Source organism: Leptodactylus fuscus, chromosome 4 (assembly GCF_031893055.1).
Source record: "Leptodactylus fuscus isolate aLepFus1 chromosome 4, aLepFus1.hap2, whole genome shotgun sequence".
NCBI lineage: Eukaryota > Metazoa > Chordata > Amphibia > Anura > Leptodactylidae > Leptodactylus > Leptodactylus fuscus.
In genome coordinates, this window is record NC_134268.1 from 57,778,966 (window position 1) to 57,799,675 (window position 20,710).

Consider the following 20,710-nt stretch of genomic DNA (forward strand, 5'->3'; position numbering starts at 1 on the left):
GCCCCATAACTGGACAGTCAACGTAATATGTATTACTATGGAACATGAGACACTGTATATTAGTATAATAATGTATATAGCTGTATACGCATTTTATAAAGGAGGACACAGCTCAACCCCTTATGCTTTATGGTATTACACATACAGTACCTGATTCCATATTGTTGAACCCAAGAACAATCTTCTGTAGTTGACCGAGATATACAGCTTTAATTGTAAAAACATCCACCTAAAATATAAATATATCATCATATGTATACTGTATAATACTAGTACACTAGTGTATACATGTACTGCTTAATACTGGAAAGGAAATGGAGACAGTTAATCTGCTCTCCTGATATGTCCATTTCAATAAATACTTGCATTGCTCATAAAATACCAATTTTGAAGCATCTTGTATTAAAGGGATCCTATCATTCCAACACGATGTAAACGCGAGCTGATTTTGTCAAAATACATGTTTAAGAAATACACGTGTAAAATTCTGACTCTCATTGACTTCAATGCTATTTTTTACATGTGTAAAAAACGCGCAAAAACCGCACTTTTTTTGTGCGTTTTTTACACATGTATTTTGACAAAATCAGCTTGCGTTTACATCGTGTGAAGGCAGCTTAACACGTCGGAATCGCCTTAAGAAAGGCTATTCTTCACCTACTTTTCCTTGTCTTCTCTGCTCACTTGAAATCCTGGTTTCTGTCTGTATGCAAATGAGTTCTCTCGCAGCACTGCGGGTGCGCCCCTGCGCTCAAACAGCACTGGAGGCGTCTGCAATGCTGCGAGAGAACTCTCTCCAGCGCCGCCTCCATCTTCGTCAGCAACGTCCTCTTCATCCTCTTCTTCTGGCGCCAGTTTCAGGCTTCTAGGCCTCAGGCAGAGCAGACTGTACATGCCCACAGGCCACAAGAAAATGGCCGCTTGCACAGTATTGTTATACAGATTCTAGGCTTCCATCACACAGCTCCTCAGCACTCTCTCATGAGAGCATGATCTGAATAGATGGCAACCCTAGCAAGAGGGGAACTGCAGACACCTATGGGAACAAGGTTATGGGCCACTAAGAGGGAATTAGGGAAAGGAGGGTGATTTTAACTTAAAGTATTTTAATTTAATATTATATCATTTCATTTTTTTTTTTTGCATTTATTAGCCCCCCCCCCAGAGGACTTATCACTAATACAATGCATTACAATGCTAATGCATTGCAAAATACCAGTGCTTCTATTTCAGGCTACATAGAAAAGCCTGCAATAGAAACTAAAAAGAAACAGACCTGGGAGCCTTCGCTCCTGGCACTTGTGATCCCTGACAAAATGCCACTTCGGTCAGCTTTGACCGAGACGCCAGGGGGGGTTAATGCCCGCGATCAGTGCGGGCACTGATCGCATGCAAAAGTGTCAGATTTTGATGTATAATATAAACTCAGCTCCCGATCAGCTGGCTTACTTAAATACCCGGCATCCACCGTACTGTTACGGTGGATGTTAGGAGGGGGTTAAAAGCCAGAATGTTTGTGTGGGATCCCACTTATGTAACCTTTGCACAGAACCCACCAATGTCACACAACAGCCTCGACCCCCTGTCTATTGTCCGTCTGTCTTCATTCTCATGTAAAAAAAAAAAGAAACATAATGGACACTTTCATCCTTCAAGCTTTTTTACGTTTATGTTGGAAGAAAAGGTCGTACTTTCAGGACTTTTTCTTCCTTTAAAAAGTAAACAAACATGATGGAAGAAAGTCAATGGGAACGTCTACAATGTTAGGGAGCTCTGTCTATATCCCTCACTCTACTACCGTTAATGTCCTATGACAAAGGAGAGCAATGGACGTTTATAAAGCTAGTGTGACTGCCTCCTTACCTTACACATTTCTACTATGCCAGTAAGCCAGAGCCTTTCCATAGGTCCATTAGCCTATAGATAAAATGCATAGTAACATGGGCTAAGCATTACTGCATTTGTAAACCCCATGCAGTTCTTCAGAAAAAAAGGGAAGTGTAAACCCAGCCTTAATAGTCCTATTCTTTCATGTGTGGAAATTTTACAGTGATTAGCTGTCTTTTAATGGGAACATAAGCTCCGGAGGGTTTGGCGGGCATGAAACGTTCCACTATTCCTTTAAACATTTATACAGTGTGCTGCCAGCGTAGTTGCAAATTACTGATAAAGTCCTATAACCGTTCCTCAGGTTTATGGGCATCAGCGGTTATTCATTCCTAATTAACAGATCTTTCAGACAGAGGGATAAACTGTCCCCATGAGAGTACGCCGCTTTTATTTTTTCATAAGAGCCTGTGTTTTGTGAATGCTGTCAAATTAGCTCTGTTTACAGAAAGCAGATCCTGTAGGCTTTATAGAAAGTAGTTTGCAGCACTGCGCACAGCACTTAAAATGTGTGAAGGCGTAAAACAATATATCTTACATTTACAAAACGAAAAAGTTAACCCTATCTCCCACCTATTACCAACCTTCATCAGGCAGTGCGGGGACGTGAAGATACTTTGATGAGAAAAACACAGAAAAACAAAGTAAAGCAAAAAAAAAAAAAAGAGGAAATGCAAAAAAAGAAAATAAATAAAAATAATGAAATAAAAATGGTTGACTACAAAGCAGTGTGCAGGAGTTGGGGGATGAATGAGATGAATATCACTTTATTATTATTATTATTATTATTATTATTAAGAATTTGGTGCATTTTTTTTTATGGGGATGGGCAATTCTTATCGTATGTCCTGTGTTCAATGCTAAGATACAAGACTAAAGTGAGAAGACATAATCTGATGGCCAAGTCCCCTTGTGATTCTTTTTAAGTTTTGGTGTCATGTGACACCAACCCAAGTATATAATACCCCTCATCCCCCCAGTGACATCCATTCAATCACGCACAGGAGAAGAGAACCTGGTGCTTTTACTATACAGATTGGTTAGTTCATACATTTGTCTTTAGGAGGAATGATATAATGTTGTCTGTTAATAATTAACCCTTGAGTTCTTAACTTTTTTATTGTTAGGGTTAGGGCACTGTTCATATTTCAGTTGTGACTTTGATGCAAATTCTATTATTTCACAGTCAGAATAGTAAAGGCCACTGCTGTGGAATCAGGTGGATGCCATTGTACAGTAAGTCAATAGGATCAGTGGTATCTATGGTAGGATCCAACAGAGCACTGTACCTCCCATTATGAAAAGGAAGTCATAAGCTGGAGTCAATAGAGATAGTTTACATTATCTCAGGTCTACTATCTATATTGACTTATCTGTCACTGAAGGACCTAAGCTTTTTATAGGCTGAACAGCTTATACTGTATGTTGTTATTGCTAGACATGCTGGACATCCATGTAATATATAGTCCTATACTTTCAGGGTCATAAAGGAGACCTTCTATGCTGTCCATATGTAATAGGGAATATGTCCAGGAATTGTTGTGCAATAGCAACACATCTATCACGTGAGCTTTAATAGAGACTGATCAAACTGTCTTCATCGGGAATCACCTTAGGTCCTTCGGTAGATGAACTTAAAACATTTTTTCATGTCTGTATTCCAGAAACAGCACCACACCTGCCTATAGGTTAGGTATGGTATTGCAGTTCATCTCAAGTGGACTGTATAAGGCTGGGCTGTAGTATAACACGCAGCCAATGGACACGTGACGCACTATTATTGGAAGAAAGCAGCTCTTTTTCTAATCCCTAAGATCCCCTTTAACCGCATTTACAGATTTAGCAGAAGTAATCATCAATCTGTGACCATTACCATCACAACATGTCATGCCTATTTTGAGATATTATATATTATCTCATATTTTCCCTCTTTAGCCTATGACTTTTAGAATAGCATATAATACCCAAGGTGGCTGGACTTTACAGAAAATAACATGTTCCTTCCTAAACCTTCCTGCAGCTAAACAGAATGCCAGTATACCTTATATAGACTTTCTGTGAAGGTTGAAGTATAACCTAGCTGTTCTTATCCATGTGTGTCCATGTTATTGCTAGTAATCTGCACCTACGGAGCTGCGATCACCATTGCTTTGCATGTGGAGCTCAAATAGTAGCCCTGTGTGTATTCTTTGTCCTGTGTGTTGTAGAAACTTGTGAGATTCATATGACTAGAATTTCATTCATTAGTATATGCCAGCTTATAAACAATGTCATTTTTGTCATTTTCACCGAAAGGGAGCTCACACAAAGCGGAATTACTATAAAGTATATCCTAAGCCCTGCTCCTAGACGTGGGCATACTGGACGTATTAGACTTAAGAAGTTGAAAACTTCTGTACTAGTAATGAACAGAAGTTATAGCAACTACATCTAGAAATAAGTAGGAATCGTGCTTGGGTCTGTTCCCTATTAAAAGCGGGTTGTGCATAATATACACTGCTCAAAAAATAAAGGGAACACTTGGCAGATGCTTTAGTCCAGGTCTGGGAGGAGATCTCTCAAGAGACCATCCGTAACCTCATCAGGAGCCTGCCCAGGCATTGTAGGGACGTCATACAGGCACGTGGAGGCCACACGCTACCGAGCATCATTTTGACATGTTTTAAGGACATTACATCAAAGTTGGATCGGCCTGTAGTGTGTTTTTCCACGTTAATTTTGGGGGTGACTCCAAATCCAGGCCTCCATTGGTTTATAAATTTGATTTCCATTGATGATTTTTGTGTGATTTTGTTGTCATCACATTCAACTTTGTACAGAACAGAGTATTCCATAAGAATATTTCATTCATTCAGATCTAGGATGTGTTATTTGAGGGTTCCCTTTATTTTTTTGAGCAGTGTATTTTTTCATTTGGTTGAAAACCTCCCTTAACCGAAGAGCAGGGGTGAACCTACCCCTTTCGCCGCCCGAGGCAAACGATAGAAAGCCGCCCCCTTCCCCCGGGAGGAGGGGGCAGGGTGAAGTGAAGGGGGTGAGGTGAAGTGAAGGGGCGGGGCTTAGCGCCATTCGCAGGCAGAGAGCAGGCACGGAGAGGACCTGCTCTCTGCCTGAGCGTGAGGGGAGGCTGCTGGAGCAGCACTGCTCCAGTGGCCTCCCCAATCCACCGCTCAGTGCTAAGTAAGTCCAGGACAGCTTGTCCTGGACTGGCTTAGGTAAGCAAAAATGCCGCCCTCCCTGGGGCCCTGGCATAGCGCCGCCTGAAGTGGCCACTTCAAGTTGCCTCATGGGAGGTGCGGCGCTGCCGAAGAGTAATGGATATATTCTTCTGCACCTGAATATTGGACTCCGGTCCTCACTTGTAACCTCGGATTTGAGATTGGGCTATATCTTGTACATTTATGTAGTAGTGTAATGTAATACACTGATAGGCCTGGGCCACTAGAGCAAAAGCTGCTGTATGTGAATGGTTCTCTGCCATGGCTCATAGGTAGAAATCCAGATTATATAGTACGTTCCCCATCTATGATAGTTATATTATTCCACAGACAATCCAAATTTACCTGTCCTTTGATGAAAGAAATGACATCAGTGTCAGACAGACTTAAAGGTCTTTTCCCTGTATCTCCATTTTCTCCTTGGATGCAGATGTACATTCGGCCGCTGCTCCTTCCTACCATTTGCTCTCCAGTATGTACAGATATCTTGTATTCCACCACTGGAAATAATAATTATGCATGATTTCATTACATACAATTTCACACTTAATAGATGTGTAATAGAAAGATGAAAAGTCAATATTCACCTGGAAGCGGTTCCTCATGCGGATACAGTGCAGGGATTTCCACATAACCATCCTCATTAGGTCTCATCCAGCAATGCAAACTGAGCCACATCTCCTGATTCGTCACTGTGTGCTTCATGTGTATGGAGGATAAATACCATGGCTTCAACACCTGTGTATGCGACCAGGACGCCTGAACCTTAAAGATGGTTCCTACTTGTAGTTCATCCTAGAATTAAACCATGAAAGAGGGTAAGATGTTATCAGCAAACAATAATCTGTTTTATTCCCCCATGAGTTACTTTCCTGTCAATGAAATACATGATCAGTGCACACTAAGGGAGCCTTCACACGATGTAATGCTGCGCTCATTCTGATCATAAAAACACGTTTAGAATGAGCGCGTAAAAAGCAGCTCCCATTGACTTTACGCGCGTAATACATTGAAAGCATAGGGAAAAAAGCCTCCCATTGATTTCAATGGGGAGCGCATGTATGCCGGCTCCCATTCATGTCAATGGGAGCTGCTTTTTACGCGCTCATTCTGAACGTGTGAGCAGAATGAGCGCAGTGTTACATCGTGTGAAGGCTCCCTTAGGCTGGGTTCAGACGGGGTTTTTTGGTCAGGATTTGGAGACGTATTCTGCCTCAAAATCCTGACCAAAAAACGGCTCCCATTGAAATCAATGGGAATGGTCATTTCTTTTTTCCGTGAGCGGTTTATACCGGCTCCTGGAAAAAAGAAGCAAAATGCTCATTCTTCAGGCAGATTCCGAGGACGGTTCAGCCATGGACGTCTGCCAAAAGACACTCCCTCCTGACTAGGCCCATTCATTTGGGCCTAATCCGGAGCGGAGTGCCTCGACTGAATGCCGTTGCACTGCACCAGCATCCAGTCACAGCTACCCATTTTTTGGTCTGGAATCTAAGGAGGTCACCGCGTGAAATTCCTGACCAAAAAAACCTCGTGTGAACTCTATTCAGACATCAGAAAATGAAGAGGAATTTGAAGCAGACATCCACCTCAGATCCCTCTTCATCTTTGCCCCACCTCCTGGTTTCCTGAATGCCGATGCAGAGCAAACTCCGCAGCTGGTTCTGAACACTATGCTTATTTATTCAGCATCCTGTTACGATCTCGGCTTCCTATTGTGTTCAATGGCAGGCAGAAACTGTGCAGAATCTGCTGCTGATTTGTGAATATTCAGGGTCCATTCACATGGAGGAAAATCGTGAGGAATTTGGTGTGGAATTTCAGCGCTAAAAATGGGTCCCTTTTTCTGCAGATTCTCCAAATATATTTTCCATTGCTAGATTTACCAAGATAGACCGTATGGCAAATAAAAACTGCAAATGATGAAGTACACAAGTAGGGGTCCTAGCAATAAATTAAATAATTACCCAGGAAGGTTAGATGCAATAATATATAGAAGCAATGTATTATGTAAGATTAGTTTGGAGGATCTCTTCAAAGACACATACTGTAGAATACTTTAATAAATCAAGTGGAAATATACAAAATTAAGTATTATTTTCCATCTTAATGTAAGTTTTATTTTCAAAAATGAGATTTTATTTTATGGTTCTTTAGTGTTTGTACTTTGAGTTACACATTTGCTGGGGCACCAAAATCTTTCAAGTGAAGATTTGAATGAAATGATAAAAAGCACAAGTAAGAAAACACATATAAGAATTTGAACAAAAGCAATAAATACACAATTTACAGATATCTTTTGGAAAAACATTAAAATAACCTACTAGTGAGATGTGGAAACTAAAATATAAGCTTATGTTACCTACATCGCTGTTACATGGGCTAGGAACGTTCATTCATGGAAAAACCATATAAAATTGCGCTGTTATATTTTTATTTTTGAATATTTATGAATCTTGGCTAAATATTTTCACGGTGTGGCTATTGTAGTGGTTTTCTGAGTTGGCAAAAAAATTGCTCTTCCCTGCTGGTCTCTGAAATCTAATAATCTAAATTCATACTCTGCAAGGCGTTTCTTAAAAAATTTGCTTATGCAGTATACTGTAGGCTCCTACATGATACCAGTTAACTGCAATATTCCCCCCTAGGATCCCTCATGTTTAAGGCTAAGGCCCCACGGGATGGCCCACAGCAATAAAGTGTTGCGGGAAAAACTGCCGCGACAACACATCATGGTTCTTCCTGCAGCGCTTTAAACAGAAACTTTGCAGAGTTTTCCACAACTGACTTTTTGTTACAATTATACCTATGGGGAAACCACTGGTATTTCTGTAGGTATAATTGACATGCTGCCATTTCCAAAACTGGTCCGGTTTTAGAAATCGCGGCATGTTCGGACGGTGGTTTTTACCGCAAAGTGGGCATGGGCCACTGGCTAATCTAGAAGTGGTTGAGAGGGAAGGTTTCATTGTACTATTTTTTGGTTAGACAAAAAAACTACTAAAAAAAAAACCTTTCCATTTTTTAAGGGAATGCCTCTTTAAAGCACCTATAGAATTATTCTATAGCACTAAACGACCATGACTTCACAAAATGATTTCTCTGTAAGTTTCTGTATAAATTGTACCAACGATAAGTGGTTGCTCCATTGGGGGTATATTCTCTAGTCCACACTGTTTTACAACTGACCATAATAGAATATTCAAGTAAGTGTAGAATCTACAAGTTAGTCACAAACACAAAGTATAATAGAGGTAATAGAACAGGAGTCTATTTTGTATTGTGATATAGCAGAATGCATATTGTTATACCTTAACCTGCAGCGTGTTCTCACTAATGGTGACTTCCACTTGTACTTTACCCCCATTACCATAAAATGAAAGCGAGAAACTGTTCAGATTCTCCGCACTCTCAAATCCAGAGCCAGCAATATCAATTATCCATAAGCCGCCGAGCTGAGCTATAGGTATGGGGCTTGTTGATAATCTCTTGCCTTAAATATGAGAAAACAGAAAAATACAAGAAAAGAACAGAAAATGAGTAAGAAAATCATGGAATATTTATTTGACATATTACAGGTTAAGACGTCTTGCACTAATAGTAACCATGGCAACAGTTCTTGAAAACTGTCCTAGACAAACCATTTCTTTGTGAGATACACAGTTGTAACTTCTTATATCAAAAAGGGAATATTTTTGCTTTCAAGAAAAATTGTTCACGTAAAGTAGTACAGGAGTAGCAAATGGGGTGCATGGCGTAGAACTGCTAGCAATAAGATGTTTGCACCCTGGTGTCAACTCTCCATAATGCTCTGTTACCTGGGGCTCATGTTGTCTGAACTAGAAAAAAAACAACCTTTATTTTTCTGCCAGGGGTTTTAGGACATTTCCTGGCGCTTCTGGCTTTAATATGTACAAATAAAACAGAAAAAAATCATACTATCCCCTATATATATATATATATATATATATATATATATATATATATATGTTTTGTAAAAGCAGTCATCTGCATATTGTTGAAGGGATTCTACCATTACAATCAAATATTTTCTCGCTAACACATAGGAGTAGCCTTAAGAAAGGCTATACTTCTCCTACCTTTAAATGTCTTTTTCGGGCTTCTTCTTCTAGGGGTTGGTTTCAAACTTCTAGGCCTCGGGCAAAGCCAACTGCGCACCCCCGCCGGCCACAAGAAAATGGCCGCTTACTTATTGTGTAAGCATGAAGAGCCCATTTCTGAAGAAGATGGAGGCAGCACTGGAGAGTTCTCTCGCAGCATAGGGGACGCCCCCAGTGCAGTTTCAGCGCTGGGGCCTGCCTCCAGTGCTGTGAGAGAACTCATTTGCATACTGGTGAAAACCGGGAGAAAACATTTAAAGTTAGGAGATGAATAGCCTTTCTCTTTCTTAAGACTATTCCTACGTGTTAGCAAAAAAAATTTTTTAGTTTTAATGGTAGAATCCCTTTAAAATGCCTCGCAGGACTTTATACACACAAATACATTCATACAATTTGGATTAAAAGTGTCATTTTTAAGAATAAAATGCATAAAAATTCATATTGATGGTTAAAGTGCGAGTGAAGCAGAATATTATGTACAACACACCTAAAAAGGAGCAGGGTGCATATATATATATATATATATATATATATATATATATATATATATATATATACACACACACATCTTCAAAAATAACTTGAACTGGAAGGAACAAAAATTTTGTCATTGGGTTGAGGTCCTCATGTTTCAAAATCAACTGGTATAATTTATCGAAGCTTTACTGAGCTTTCTATATGGGTCTTAAAAAGGTTGTTTGTGGGGTTGAGCTGATCTTGAGATTTAAGGACAGATTTTAAAATGATTTCCAATCATTTTCCAGCCGATCGCGATCGTGAAATTTGCTCGATCGCCGATCAGAATCCAATCTTTTCCAATCCCGATCGCTCAACCCTAGTTGTTTGGTATGTAATAAATGGTGCTGAAATGTCATAAAATGCATGCATGCTTTATTTCTTCCCTGTTATTCTAATTTTTCCTTTAAGAGGACCTTTCTCCACTTCCATCTTCTCCTGTTCTTTATATCCATTAATAGAATCTGCTCCACTGATTCTGGGGTAGCTGCGTTATCTCTCCAGCCCCGACTCTTCTTAGTTTTGGTTATTGATAGACTATTTAAGCTCTGTACTGTCTATTGAGCAGTGCCAGGCAGGAGCAGACAAAGGACTGTGATTTTGAGCTGGGCCACTGTCTGCCTCTAATTGGACAGTGTATGAACTCAGAATCACAGCTTATGTATATAGCAGTCAATAAAGTATATCATAACTGTTTGTGTTAGAATGCATAATGTGGGTCTGACACCCAGCAGCCCCACCACTCAGCTGCTCAAAGTAGCAGCGGTGCTCGGATGAACGGGGATATATTTCACAGACCAGTGATGTCACGTTCATTGGTCACATGTCATTTGTGAAGCTCAGTCCCATTTGAGAACATCTGTTATTCAATGAATACCACTGTGCTTGGTAAGCAGTGAAGTGGCTGCAGCACCCATCCAAACAGCTGACTGATGGGGTTGTCAGGTACTAGAAAACCTCTTTAACATCTACATAAAATTCCAAAGTGGAATTATATTGCATAATTCCAAATAATGGAGAGAGGAATACATGAGATCCATTTATTTAGAAATTGACCAACTCCTTTAAACTACAAAGACAATCGAGTAGATAAAATCCGTACCTGTTGCATACAGCTTGCAGACAGTCTGACATAAACCCAGGTGACTATCCAACCAGTTCCAAAATGGAAAAACCCATTCAGTTAGAGAGTCTTCAGATTCTTTAATTGTGACCATCTTCAGATACATTCCTGCTCCATAGCCTTCTCTGTCATGTCCAAACACGACTTTCCTCAGCTCCCCCAGAGACACAGCTTCCACTTCAAACCTATCAACCTAGGAAGCAGAGAAGTCAAAACCATTAGAGACGCTGCATCCTTGTAAAGTATAGACGTCTGCACTAACAGAGGGAAGAAAACAAGGTTTATGTGCTTAATTTGAGAATGAAAGTGTCCGCAGGAAAACTACATCAATTCCATGGAATAGGATGGTACAGCCATATTCACATATTAGTGCTCGGTTTCCATCTTTTGGGTCCACAAGACTTTTCTCTCCAACAATTGGAGAGAAAAATCCACCTGAATGCCAGTGTGAACCTGGTGTGATTAAGTTGAACGACTCCGGATTGAACCTAAAGGATGCATCGGGAATCAGTTTTAGCAGTCCAAGACAATCTTGTACCCTGCAATGGAATAAGGACTCTTATGTAGAACTCCCGTGTTTCCCATTTCCCCAGGGACCCACAAAGGGGTTTTCAAGGCTAAAAATATTGCTGACCTATCCTAAAGATCGGTCATCGATATCAGATTGTTGGGGACCTGACAACTGGTTCCCCCAGTTGTTCTCAGCAGGTTATACACAGAGAATGGAGCTGGAAGCAGACTGCTCTCTTTTCTGTATAGTGGCCAAACCAAGTCACTGTGACTTAGCTTCCTTACAACCGAGTGTGGGCTAATTTGCAGTAACCTGGTTTGGCCACTACACAGTGAACAGAGCTGTCTGCTTCTTGCTGCATTCTCTGTGTATCACCTGCTGAGAATGGCTGAATGGTGGGGGTGCCAGGTGTCAGACCCACCTCCTCCAATCTATTGATGACCTATTCTTAGGATCTTGTCCTGAAGACATGGCACACATAGGAGAACTATACCATGAATCAGGCAAAACTCTTGTGTACACCAGGATGATAAAGATCTAATGGCGTCTGGCTAACTGCTATGTATCTACTAACACCATCAATAGTCTTGATATTTACTCCTGTACTGATGTGTGATGTGTGGTTAATAAGAGATATTTTTTTCACTTTTGCATTACAATTGAGTGCTAAGGATTTCTTTTTGAATATCTTTATGTATGAGGAATTGCTTCTATGAGAGAATATCTCCGTACACATGGTCCTATACCTGTATGGCTGTATAGTTAGGCTATACCCTCTGTACTTGCTCCTGAAACAGGGCTTAACCATTTCATCAGTATGTATTCATTTATTCATGTATTGATTCTCTGTCATGCAAGGCAATATTACTAACCACAGCCACCATGTTGCCAAAATATTATATGTAGATTCCTAATGTTAAATGATGTTGAAGAGGGAAACTACACATTAATGTTCACCATCAAAACCATTGGCACGGCTATAAAGCATTAGAACAAACTATCTGTAACTTTATTGCCATCAGATATTAAATATAATGGACGAGTGGCCGAACGTTAATGAAGTACGAACTAGGATGAATAATTCCAGAAACTATTTATCGACTGCTATATTCTTCTGTGTTTTTTCTACTTTTATAAAGGGTGACTCATAGTGAAAGTGATAAATATGCTCCATAAATGTTCTCTGGTAGTGTCAAATAATACACTCAATTAATACCTGTTATAAAACGGCTTATTTCAAAGGGGAAATGCAAAGTGCTCATGACATATTTTAACTTTTGTGTGAATTTTAATATTACTTATCCTTAGTTATTGTAAAAATGTACTTAGCGGATTCTGAGAATGGATAAAAAGAGTCTCTCTGGGGCCCTGCAAAATGGGGTAACCTCACAGCGTTCTGGCACAGTAGGCAAATAGCCGGGGCCAAGTGGAACGCTCCCATATCTGCCAGAGTCTGGGTCATATTATATGTGACATGGCCACTTAATGTGTTGTTGATGTGACAAAAAAAAGATGGTACTGGCATATTTTTCTGTCCATGTTACTAAAAGGCACTGGACACACAATAAAAAGGGGGCGTATCATGGAATAACCAACAAGTATTTGGACACCCATGCAAATGAAGATATCTGTGGTCATAATGTATGTCACACCTTCTGCCATTAAATAGGAAACAGCATTGGCATTAGTCGCATGCAAGATGCCACGAAGTGAAGAGCTGTCCGATTTTGAGAAAGGTGTAATTGTGGGGTACCACAGAAATGATCGATCCCTAAGGGACATAGCAAGCGAACTGAATTACCCAAAATCGACAGTGGCCTATGTGATTACAAAGTGGAAAGTGAACGGTGATTGTTGGAATGTTCCCCGAGTCGGCAGACCCCCGAAACTGGGAGATAGAGACCGATGAGTGCTGGCCAGAGAAACCGCACCCATCCGTTGGTGACTGTATAGTGACTGGGCCGTTCAGAAGCTCACTATATTAAGACTGACTATGGTCAAGTTCAGTTAGGTTAATATGGCCCACATACAGACTGTTTTTCCTTGACTCAACTTGGTTGTATACATGGCCACTAAAATGGAAGTGGTCTAAGCCCAGTTTTACACGACCATGTTACAAAACAGCCATGAAAAATGGTGGTTTTGCACCCAAAAAATGCCCGTTTTCATTGATCTCAGTGGTGTAACTACCACCGTAGCAGCAAAGGCAGCTGCCACAGGGCCCGGGACATTGGGGGCCCGGTGACAGCCACTACCGCTGCTATCATTATACTCAGGGGTCTTTTTGGACCCCCGAGTATACTGATCGGCGGCCCGGGAGAGGTAAGAAACATAAAAAACACTGTTACTTACCTCTCCACGATCCAGGCAGGCTTCGGCCTAGTCTTCTGACGTCTCGTGACCCCGGCCTGCATCCCGGGTCATGTGACGTCGGATGTCATTGAAGATGGACTACTTTGGAGGCTGACATCATAGGAGCCGGGAGATAGGTGAGTAACAGAGTTTTTTTTATGTTTTTCTCCCCCTGGGTCTCCGATTATTATACTCTGGGGTCTGAAAAGACCCCAGAGTATAATAATTGTGTATGAGTGTCCACAGTGGGACATAATACTGTGTGCAGGGGCCACTATGGGGTACAATACTGTGTGCAGGGGCCACTATGGGGATAATACTGTGTGCAGGGGCCACTATGGGGATAATACTGTGTGCAGGGGCCACTATGGGGGATAATACTGTGTGGAGGGACCACTGAGGGACATAATACTGTGTGCAGGGGCCACTAAGGGACATAATACTGTGTGCAGGGGCCACTATGGGGCATAATACTGTGTGCAGGGGCCACTAAGGGACATACTACTGTGTGCAGGGGCCACTATGGGGTATAATAAAGTGCACAGGAATGCGTAGGAGGGGGAGGGGGGGTCGGTCGAGGTCGTCGGTGTCGGTTGGGGGGGCATGTCAAAATTTCGCCATGGGGCCCCACCATTCCAAGTTACACCACTGATTGATCCCTCATAGATATGAAGGTATTGAGGAATCTGTGAAAACAGTTAAAATGGCTGTCACATGCCTGATTTTTACTGTTGTGTAAATGTAGGTTGAGAGGGAAAGTACTAATAGGCATTAAGAGCGGTCACGCTACAAATTGATTTCATTTTTTGGCGAATAGCTATGGAAATCTAGCATGAGAACAGCCCCTGATGATTCTTTGTTGAGTTGAAATGCGTAGGGATAAAAATACACTTTTATCAGGGCTATTTAGCTCAATGTCTTTGCTAGCATTTCTTTGGGGAGGAATTTCTGACCCGAGTCAGGTGCTCATTTGGCACTGATTCCTGTTGGTTTGGTGTTAGGCCAGTGACCTCAGGATAGGTGCTTTAGTGAACACTCTGTTATTTATCTTGTGGTCAGCCCAGGGGTGAACCTGCCCCTTTCGCCGCCCGAAGCAAACGATAGAAAGCCGCCCCCCCCTCCCCCGGGGAGGAGGGGCGTGGCTTCGTGAAGGGGGCGCGTTTTTTTGAAGGGGCGGGGCTTAGCGCCGTTCGCAGACAGAGAGCAGGCACGGAGAAGACCTGCTCTCTGCCTGAGCGTGAGGGGAGGCTGCTGGAGCAGCACTGCTCCAGTGGCCTCCCCAATCCACCGCTCAGTGCTAAGCCAGTCCAGGACAGCTTGTCCTGGACTGGCTTAGGTAAGAAAATATGCCACCCTCCCTGGGGCCCTGGCATAGCGCCGCCTGAAGCGGTCGCTTCAGGTCGCCTCATGGGAGGTGCGGCGCTGGGTCAGCCATCCAAAATACTTGCTCCCCTGGATAATGCTATGAAATGCATTTTTCTGATCTAAGGAGGTAGGGGTCAGCTTCTAGTATATAGATTGCTACATGAGAGTAAGAGCATTATTTAGAAGCATAGGCCACTTATCTTGTTTCCTACCCCGGGCTTTGAGTGAAAGTATTATATACATGTGAAATAACACACTTTTTGGCATAGTCTTTATTGTGAGGTGTGACTAACAATAAGACCACTCCTTGTTGTTATTATCTGTTTCAAATTCTAATGATATTAGTAATAAAAGCTAAGTTTTAATTTTATCAGAGTCCCCCGATTTGTTTTCAGTGAGCATTAAGAGTTTCAATTAAGGATTGTCAACACTGGATTCGGGCTCTAGGGATCTTTGAACTGAAGACTGAAGCAACGCCATGTCCAGATCACTGGTGATGTCCACTAAACTCTGACATGGAGAAGTTTACAACATGCTTTTTATATCATAAATATTAGTAAAGTTTAATATTAGGGGGCGTTCACACTAGCGTCGGTGTCCGACAGCTAGTGTCCGTAGCTAATGTCTGCAGAAGATTTTAGCATTGGACATTAGCTGCATCCGTTACAATTTGCATGATTTGAAATGGGATGTCATATAGTGTCCTTTAGTGTCCGTAGGTGTCCGTGGGTGTCCGTTTACAAAGGTGTCCGATTTTTCAAGCCTATTGTAATGGACACAGCTAGTGCCCAATGCTAAAATCTTCTGCGGACATTAGCTACGGACTCTAGCTGTCGGACACCGACGCTAGTGTGAACCCAGCTTTATTTTGTTCTTTACCACTGAATATTAAAACCTTGGTTTACCTTGTTTCGTGTAAATTCACTTCCAGGGATGGATGACTTGTGCAGTTTTCTTGCACCTGAATCTCCTCTCTCTCCATAGATAGTTATATAGACATTTGCCAATGTTTCTGCTCCCCAGCGATCGCCCGTGTGCACAGACACTATATATCGGTTAACTGAAAAGAGATTATTATGGAAGTCACTATATAAGTATGAAGTATATGCTATTCACAGGACTCAATCAATTCCTATTACAGTAGCGTTAACTAAAGTCTGTCGATCTTCGTCACCAACAGATGCCATTGTCAGCACAAAAATGGAAAATACAGAATGAAAAAAATCCTACACTTGAAAGCTAGCTAGATGGTATTTAAGAGTATTAGGCTAAGGTGACATTTCCATTTGTAAAGTGTGTTGCTCTTATCCATCATAAAGAGGGCAACAGACTTAAACAGGGCTATGATAACAGATTGAGTTCCCTTCTGTGGTGGCTTAAAATGATAAAGAATAAGGTAAATATTAAGAAGATCATGTGCTCGCTTCATCCCCCCCCCCCCCCCACTAGGCATACAGAGATGTTCCCTTTGATACCTGTACTCTTAGCAGGACATGTACATACATACAGTATATATGACAAGTTAAGCAGCTTTTCTAAAAACAGCACGATTCCATGATACTTTATCACAAACTGATATGCTAACCACTATCCTATATGTGTCTATGTGTAGCCACCCAGTGGCAAAGGGTTGGTATTGCAGCTTTTCAAGCTTCTCTGTTAGCAAATCATGTTGAATTGATTTCATGTGAAACTGAAGTCTTTAACCAAAAGATCTACAGTGTACAATCATATATTTACAATAATTCAGGGGATATTTCCACAATTAATAAAAGATTATTTATATTTACCAGGTATAAGTTCTTGTTCATTACTGAACACCCGAAACTCTTTTATTGCTTCCTCCTCTTCAGCCTTCACAAAGAGCCAGCAGTTACAGTCAAACCTCACCTCATGTCTAGTTTCTTGCTCTACCATATGTATGCTTTCCAAATGCCATCCTGGTGCAGTGGGTAAGTGATCACAGACAATGCGAATCTTATATATATCTCCAATATCTTTGATCTTTACCTGTTTCATTTGCATAAAATAAGTTAAAGATAATTCATGTTGCAATTGTAAAATATAGAACATGATACTCAGTAAATGACAGGTATCCATCAAGATCTATCATATCTATCTCAAAATACTACTTCTAATAGTTTATATACTTCCAGGCAAGAATAGTCCTTAGAAGAAAGAAGGGGTACACCGAAAATGTATTATAGAATTATTTCTGCTTTGGCCTATAGTCTCACTTGGTAGACTCTAGGTGTATGTGGCCCCTGGACACAATGAGCCCCATCTACACCATCCGTAGTTTTGCAGGAAAATGGTTCTGTTTATGAGCTTTGTTAATCTAGAACAGAGATGAAATCCGCAATGCAACCACCAGGACGGAGGCATGCACCAACAGAGACATTGCTGTTAAAAGACAATACTGTAACTGACTGTATACAATGTGGTGGAGACATGTTCAAGGGGGCAGTTACATAGATAAAACCATCCCCTTTCAGTCCCCTGCCCCTCTAATGCATGATGCTACTCAATGATGCTCTCCTGTTGTGCTGAGCGCGTGAGGATGATGATGATGATGAGTCATCATCATCCTCAATGTACATGTGGTCAGTGGGATCATTGGAGATCAGGAAGGGGTTACTGCCATGTTGTAAAGTTTTAATAAGGGGGTGGAGCAGTAACCTAGTTTTCAGTCCACAGCAACACGACATTAACTTTTCCATTCATCACCTGTGCGGAGGAACTTTTCTCTCCACCGGTTTTAGTATAAAAATGTCAGGAACCCAACAGACAGCCCATCAGAACCCTTTATACTTTATGGGGTCCATGGGTAACTGCTATTTCAGCATAGCTCCACTTGTCTCGCTATGCCCCTGAAGTGTTTTGCTTGTTAAACTTTTCCCTGATCACCACCGGCTCTTATCCCAGTTAAAAAAAAACTAAATACTGTACTCAAAAGGATCTTTCTGACATCAGATAGTCATGTGACTGAGTAGGCATGTCTTTGCTTGCAAGAAGAAAAGTTGTATCCCGTGCAGTGGAGGAAGATGGAGAGACGTGAGGTGTAAGATAATGTGGGTAGATGTGGGGTGCAGGGTGTACTGTGTGTGGGAGAGATGTGCGGTGCAGGGTGTAATGTGTGTGGGGGGGGAGATGTGGGGTGCAGGGTGTACTGTGTGTGGGAGAGATGTGCGGTGCAGGGTGTAATGTGTGTGGGGGGGAGGTGTGGGGTGCAGGGTGTACTGTGTGTGGGAGAGATGTGGGGTGCAGGGTGTACTGTGTGTGGGATAGATGTGGGGTGCAGGGTATACTGTGTGTGGGAGAGATGTGCGGTGCAGGGTGTAATGTGTGTGGGGGGAGATGTGGGGTGCAGGGTGTACTGTGTGTGGGAGAGATGTGGGGTGCAGGGTGTACTGTGTGTGGGGGGGAGATGTGGGGTGAAATGTGGACTGTGGGGTGCAGGTTGGACTGTGGGGGAGAGATGTGTTGTACAGGGTGGATTGTGGGGGATAGATGTGGGATTCAGGTTGGACTGTGTGAGGGGGAAGAAGTGGGGTGCAGGGAGTACCCAATGAGAAATGGCTGGGAATGGGTGGAGTCAATTTAGAAGTGGGTGGACCTAAATTTTCCACAGCCCACCCACATTCTGTCCCTATTGCTGTCGTTTAAAAGTTGGCATGTATGGTTTTAGTGGTTCATCTCTATGTTGTTAGGGTTCCCTGCTGGACCAAAGCGACAAAGAGCACAGGCAACTGTGAACCTAGCCTTAAGTGATGAGCACTAATGCAATTCTGCGTCTGGGGGCTCAGAACTAGGTTACTGTATTGCCCCCTTGTTCAAACTACCTGGTGAGATGTAGGATTGGCCATTAACAAATTCCCATATATACCCCTGCAAGGTGGAGAGGTGGCTATGCACATTTAGGACTCCGTTGTAGTTTGAGTCAGAGTCCTAGCAGTGGAACCTCAAACTATCAGACCACAAATGTCTCCAATGGAATAACCCTTTTAAGTTTTATTGTGCGCCTTTGAGGTTTATAATCTGCCCAGAAAAGATTCAGTCCACTTTCCTATGTTTAACAACACTGACTGCTTTTCATATGCACAGCGAATGGTCTATAGGAATTAGGCCCAGGATAGTCTGCCGTGGAAAAAGCAGTTTAATGAGTCAATAAAAATATAATACCTGCAGCTAATTTATCGTTTCTAATCATATAAAACAGGTCTTTGCAGCCAGACACATTGGAGACTTTATTAGACTATTACCACTCTTATTACTATAAGATGTAACCAATATAATGATCAGATTTCTCCTGTAAGATACCAAACACACTAAGGAAACATTCACTTAAACAATCTGCTGCACGGAACATGGTCGTGTCAAGTCCATGGATTAATATAATGCAATCTGAGAACATGCAGCAACTGAACGCGAGCAATATGCAGTAAGTTATACTACAGCAAATCAATGTGAGTACGATCAATATACCCTATAATGCTATTAAAAGGCCAGTAACATATGAAGTGAATATATGGTGCTTTGTACAGGACCTATTGAATGTACATTCATTTCAGGGGGTATGATTTTTCTTGTTGTTGTGTTTGCCAGCTTGGTTTATTGCTTCAAGTTTGCAGCAGTCACATAGACACAGATGAGTATACACCATTTATAGTAAAGCTATAAACTCATATAGCCACTAGCTATGGGGATTTATCAGGACCAGCTCCAGAATTATGTAGGCCCTCGAGCAATGGAGTCAAAGGAGTTACTATGCTAAATGCACCAGATTTCTAGCTTGAAGGGGTTGGACGGATCTAGGATATTGCTTGTTGTGGTCTGTTCACTATTAACCAAGCACAGCGCTGTACACTGCATAGTGGCTGGGCTTGGTATTGCAGTTAAGTCCTAGTCATCAGATTTATCATACATCATCAGACACTGTGAGAAATCTGAGGTATTTTAAAACTGTCTAGTCTAGTTTCACATTGTCTAAAAATTTGATAATTTTAGTAAATTTGCACCAAAAGTATGTCTTCGATGCCTTGAAATCCCCAATATATTATATACCATTAGTGTATCCATTGGCACTAAGGTATATGTTCACATGTATCATTTTCTCTGTATTTTTCACACATTTTATAGGAATATATATATTTTTTAACAAAACACTTTCAAAAAGTGCAATGAACATCAGGTGTGTGCAAACTCCAAAAGGGAAAAGGGCAGGTGACTAAAATACTATATTAGATGTATAATTTGTGTTCATTTATTATGGGAAAATAGCAGAAAATAAGAATTCAGCTTTTATTTGCTTTATTTTATGCCAGTTATCAATCCACATAAATAATGTATTATAGAGGACCTTTCATGTCCTTGGGCACAGTATATAATATACTGCTAGAAAGTGGACAGTGCACGGAATTCAGGTAACTATCGGCTTTCCTGTTATGTGCCCTGGGAGAAGAAATATCGGTGCCTTTACCTATAGCTCTTCACTGTCAGAAGGGTGTTCCTGACAGTCTATTTGTAGTGCTGTACTATAAGAGGAGGCATTCCTTACTGCCCAGCTATGATGTATCAACATGAAAGGTCCTCTTTAACTTTATGACATAAGTTGTAA

General features: G+C 41.4%; 1 protein-coding gene across 1 annotated transcript in view; it reads right to left on the reverse strand.

The window, feature by feature from the left end:
- RP1 (RP1 axonemal microtubule associated) overlaps positions 1-20,710 on the reverse strand; it is a 370,941-nt gene that overhangs the window by 134,021 nt on the left and 216,210 nt on the right. Inside the window, exons 33-39 of the mRNA XM_075270496.1 lie at positions 16,884-17,103; positions 15,999-16,153; positions 10,845-11,058; positions 8,417-8,598; positions 5,693-5,900; positions 5,451-5,605; positions 151-229 (exon numbers count right to left, since the gene is read on the reverse strand). Coding sequence (XP_075126597.1) covers positions 151-229; positions 5,451-5,605; positions 5,693-5,900; positions 8,417-8,598; positions 10,845-11,058; positions 15,999-16,153; positions 16,884-17,103 — 1,213 coding nt within the window. The remainder of the gene's footprint in view (positions 1-150; positions 230-5,450; positions 5,606-5,692; positions 5,901-8,416; positions 8,599-10,844; positions 11,059-15,998; positions 16,154-16,883; positions 17,104-20,710) is intronic.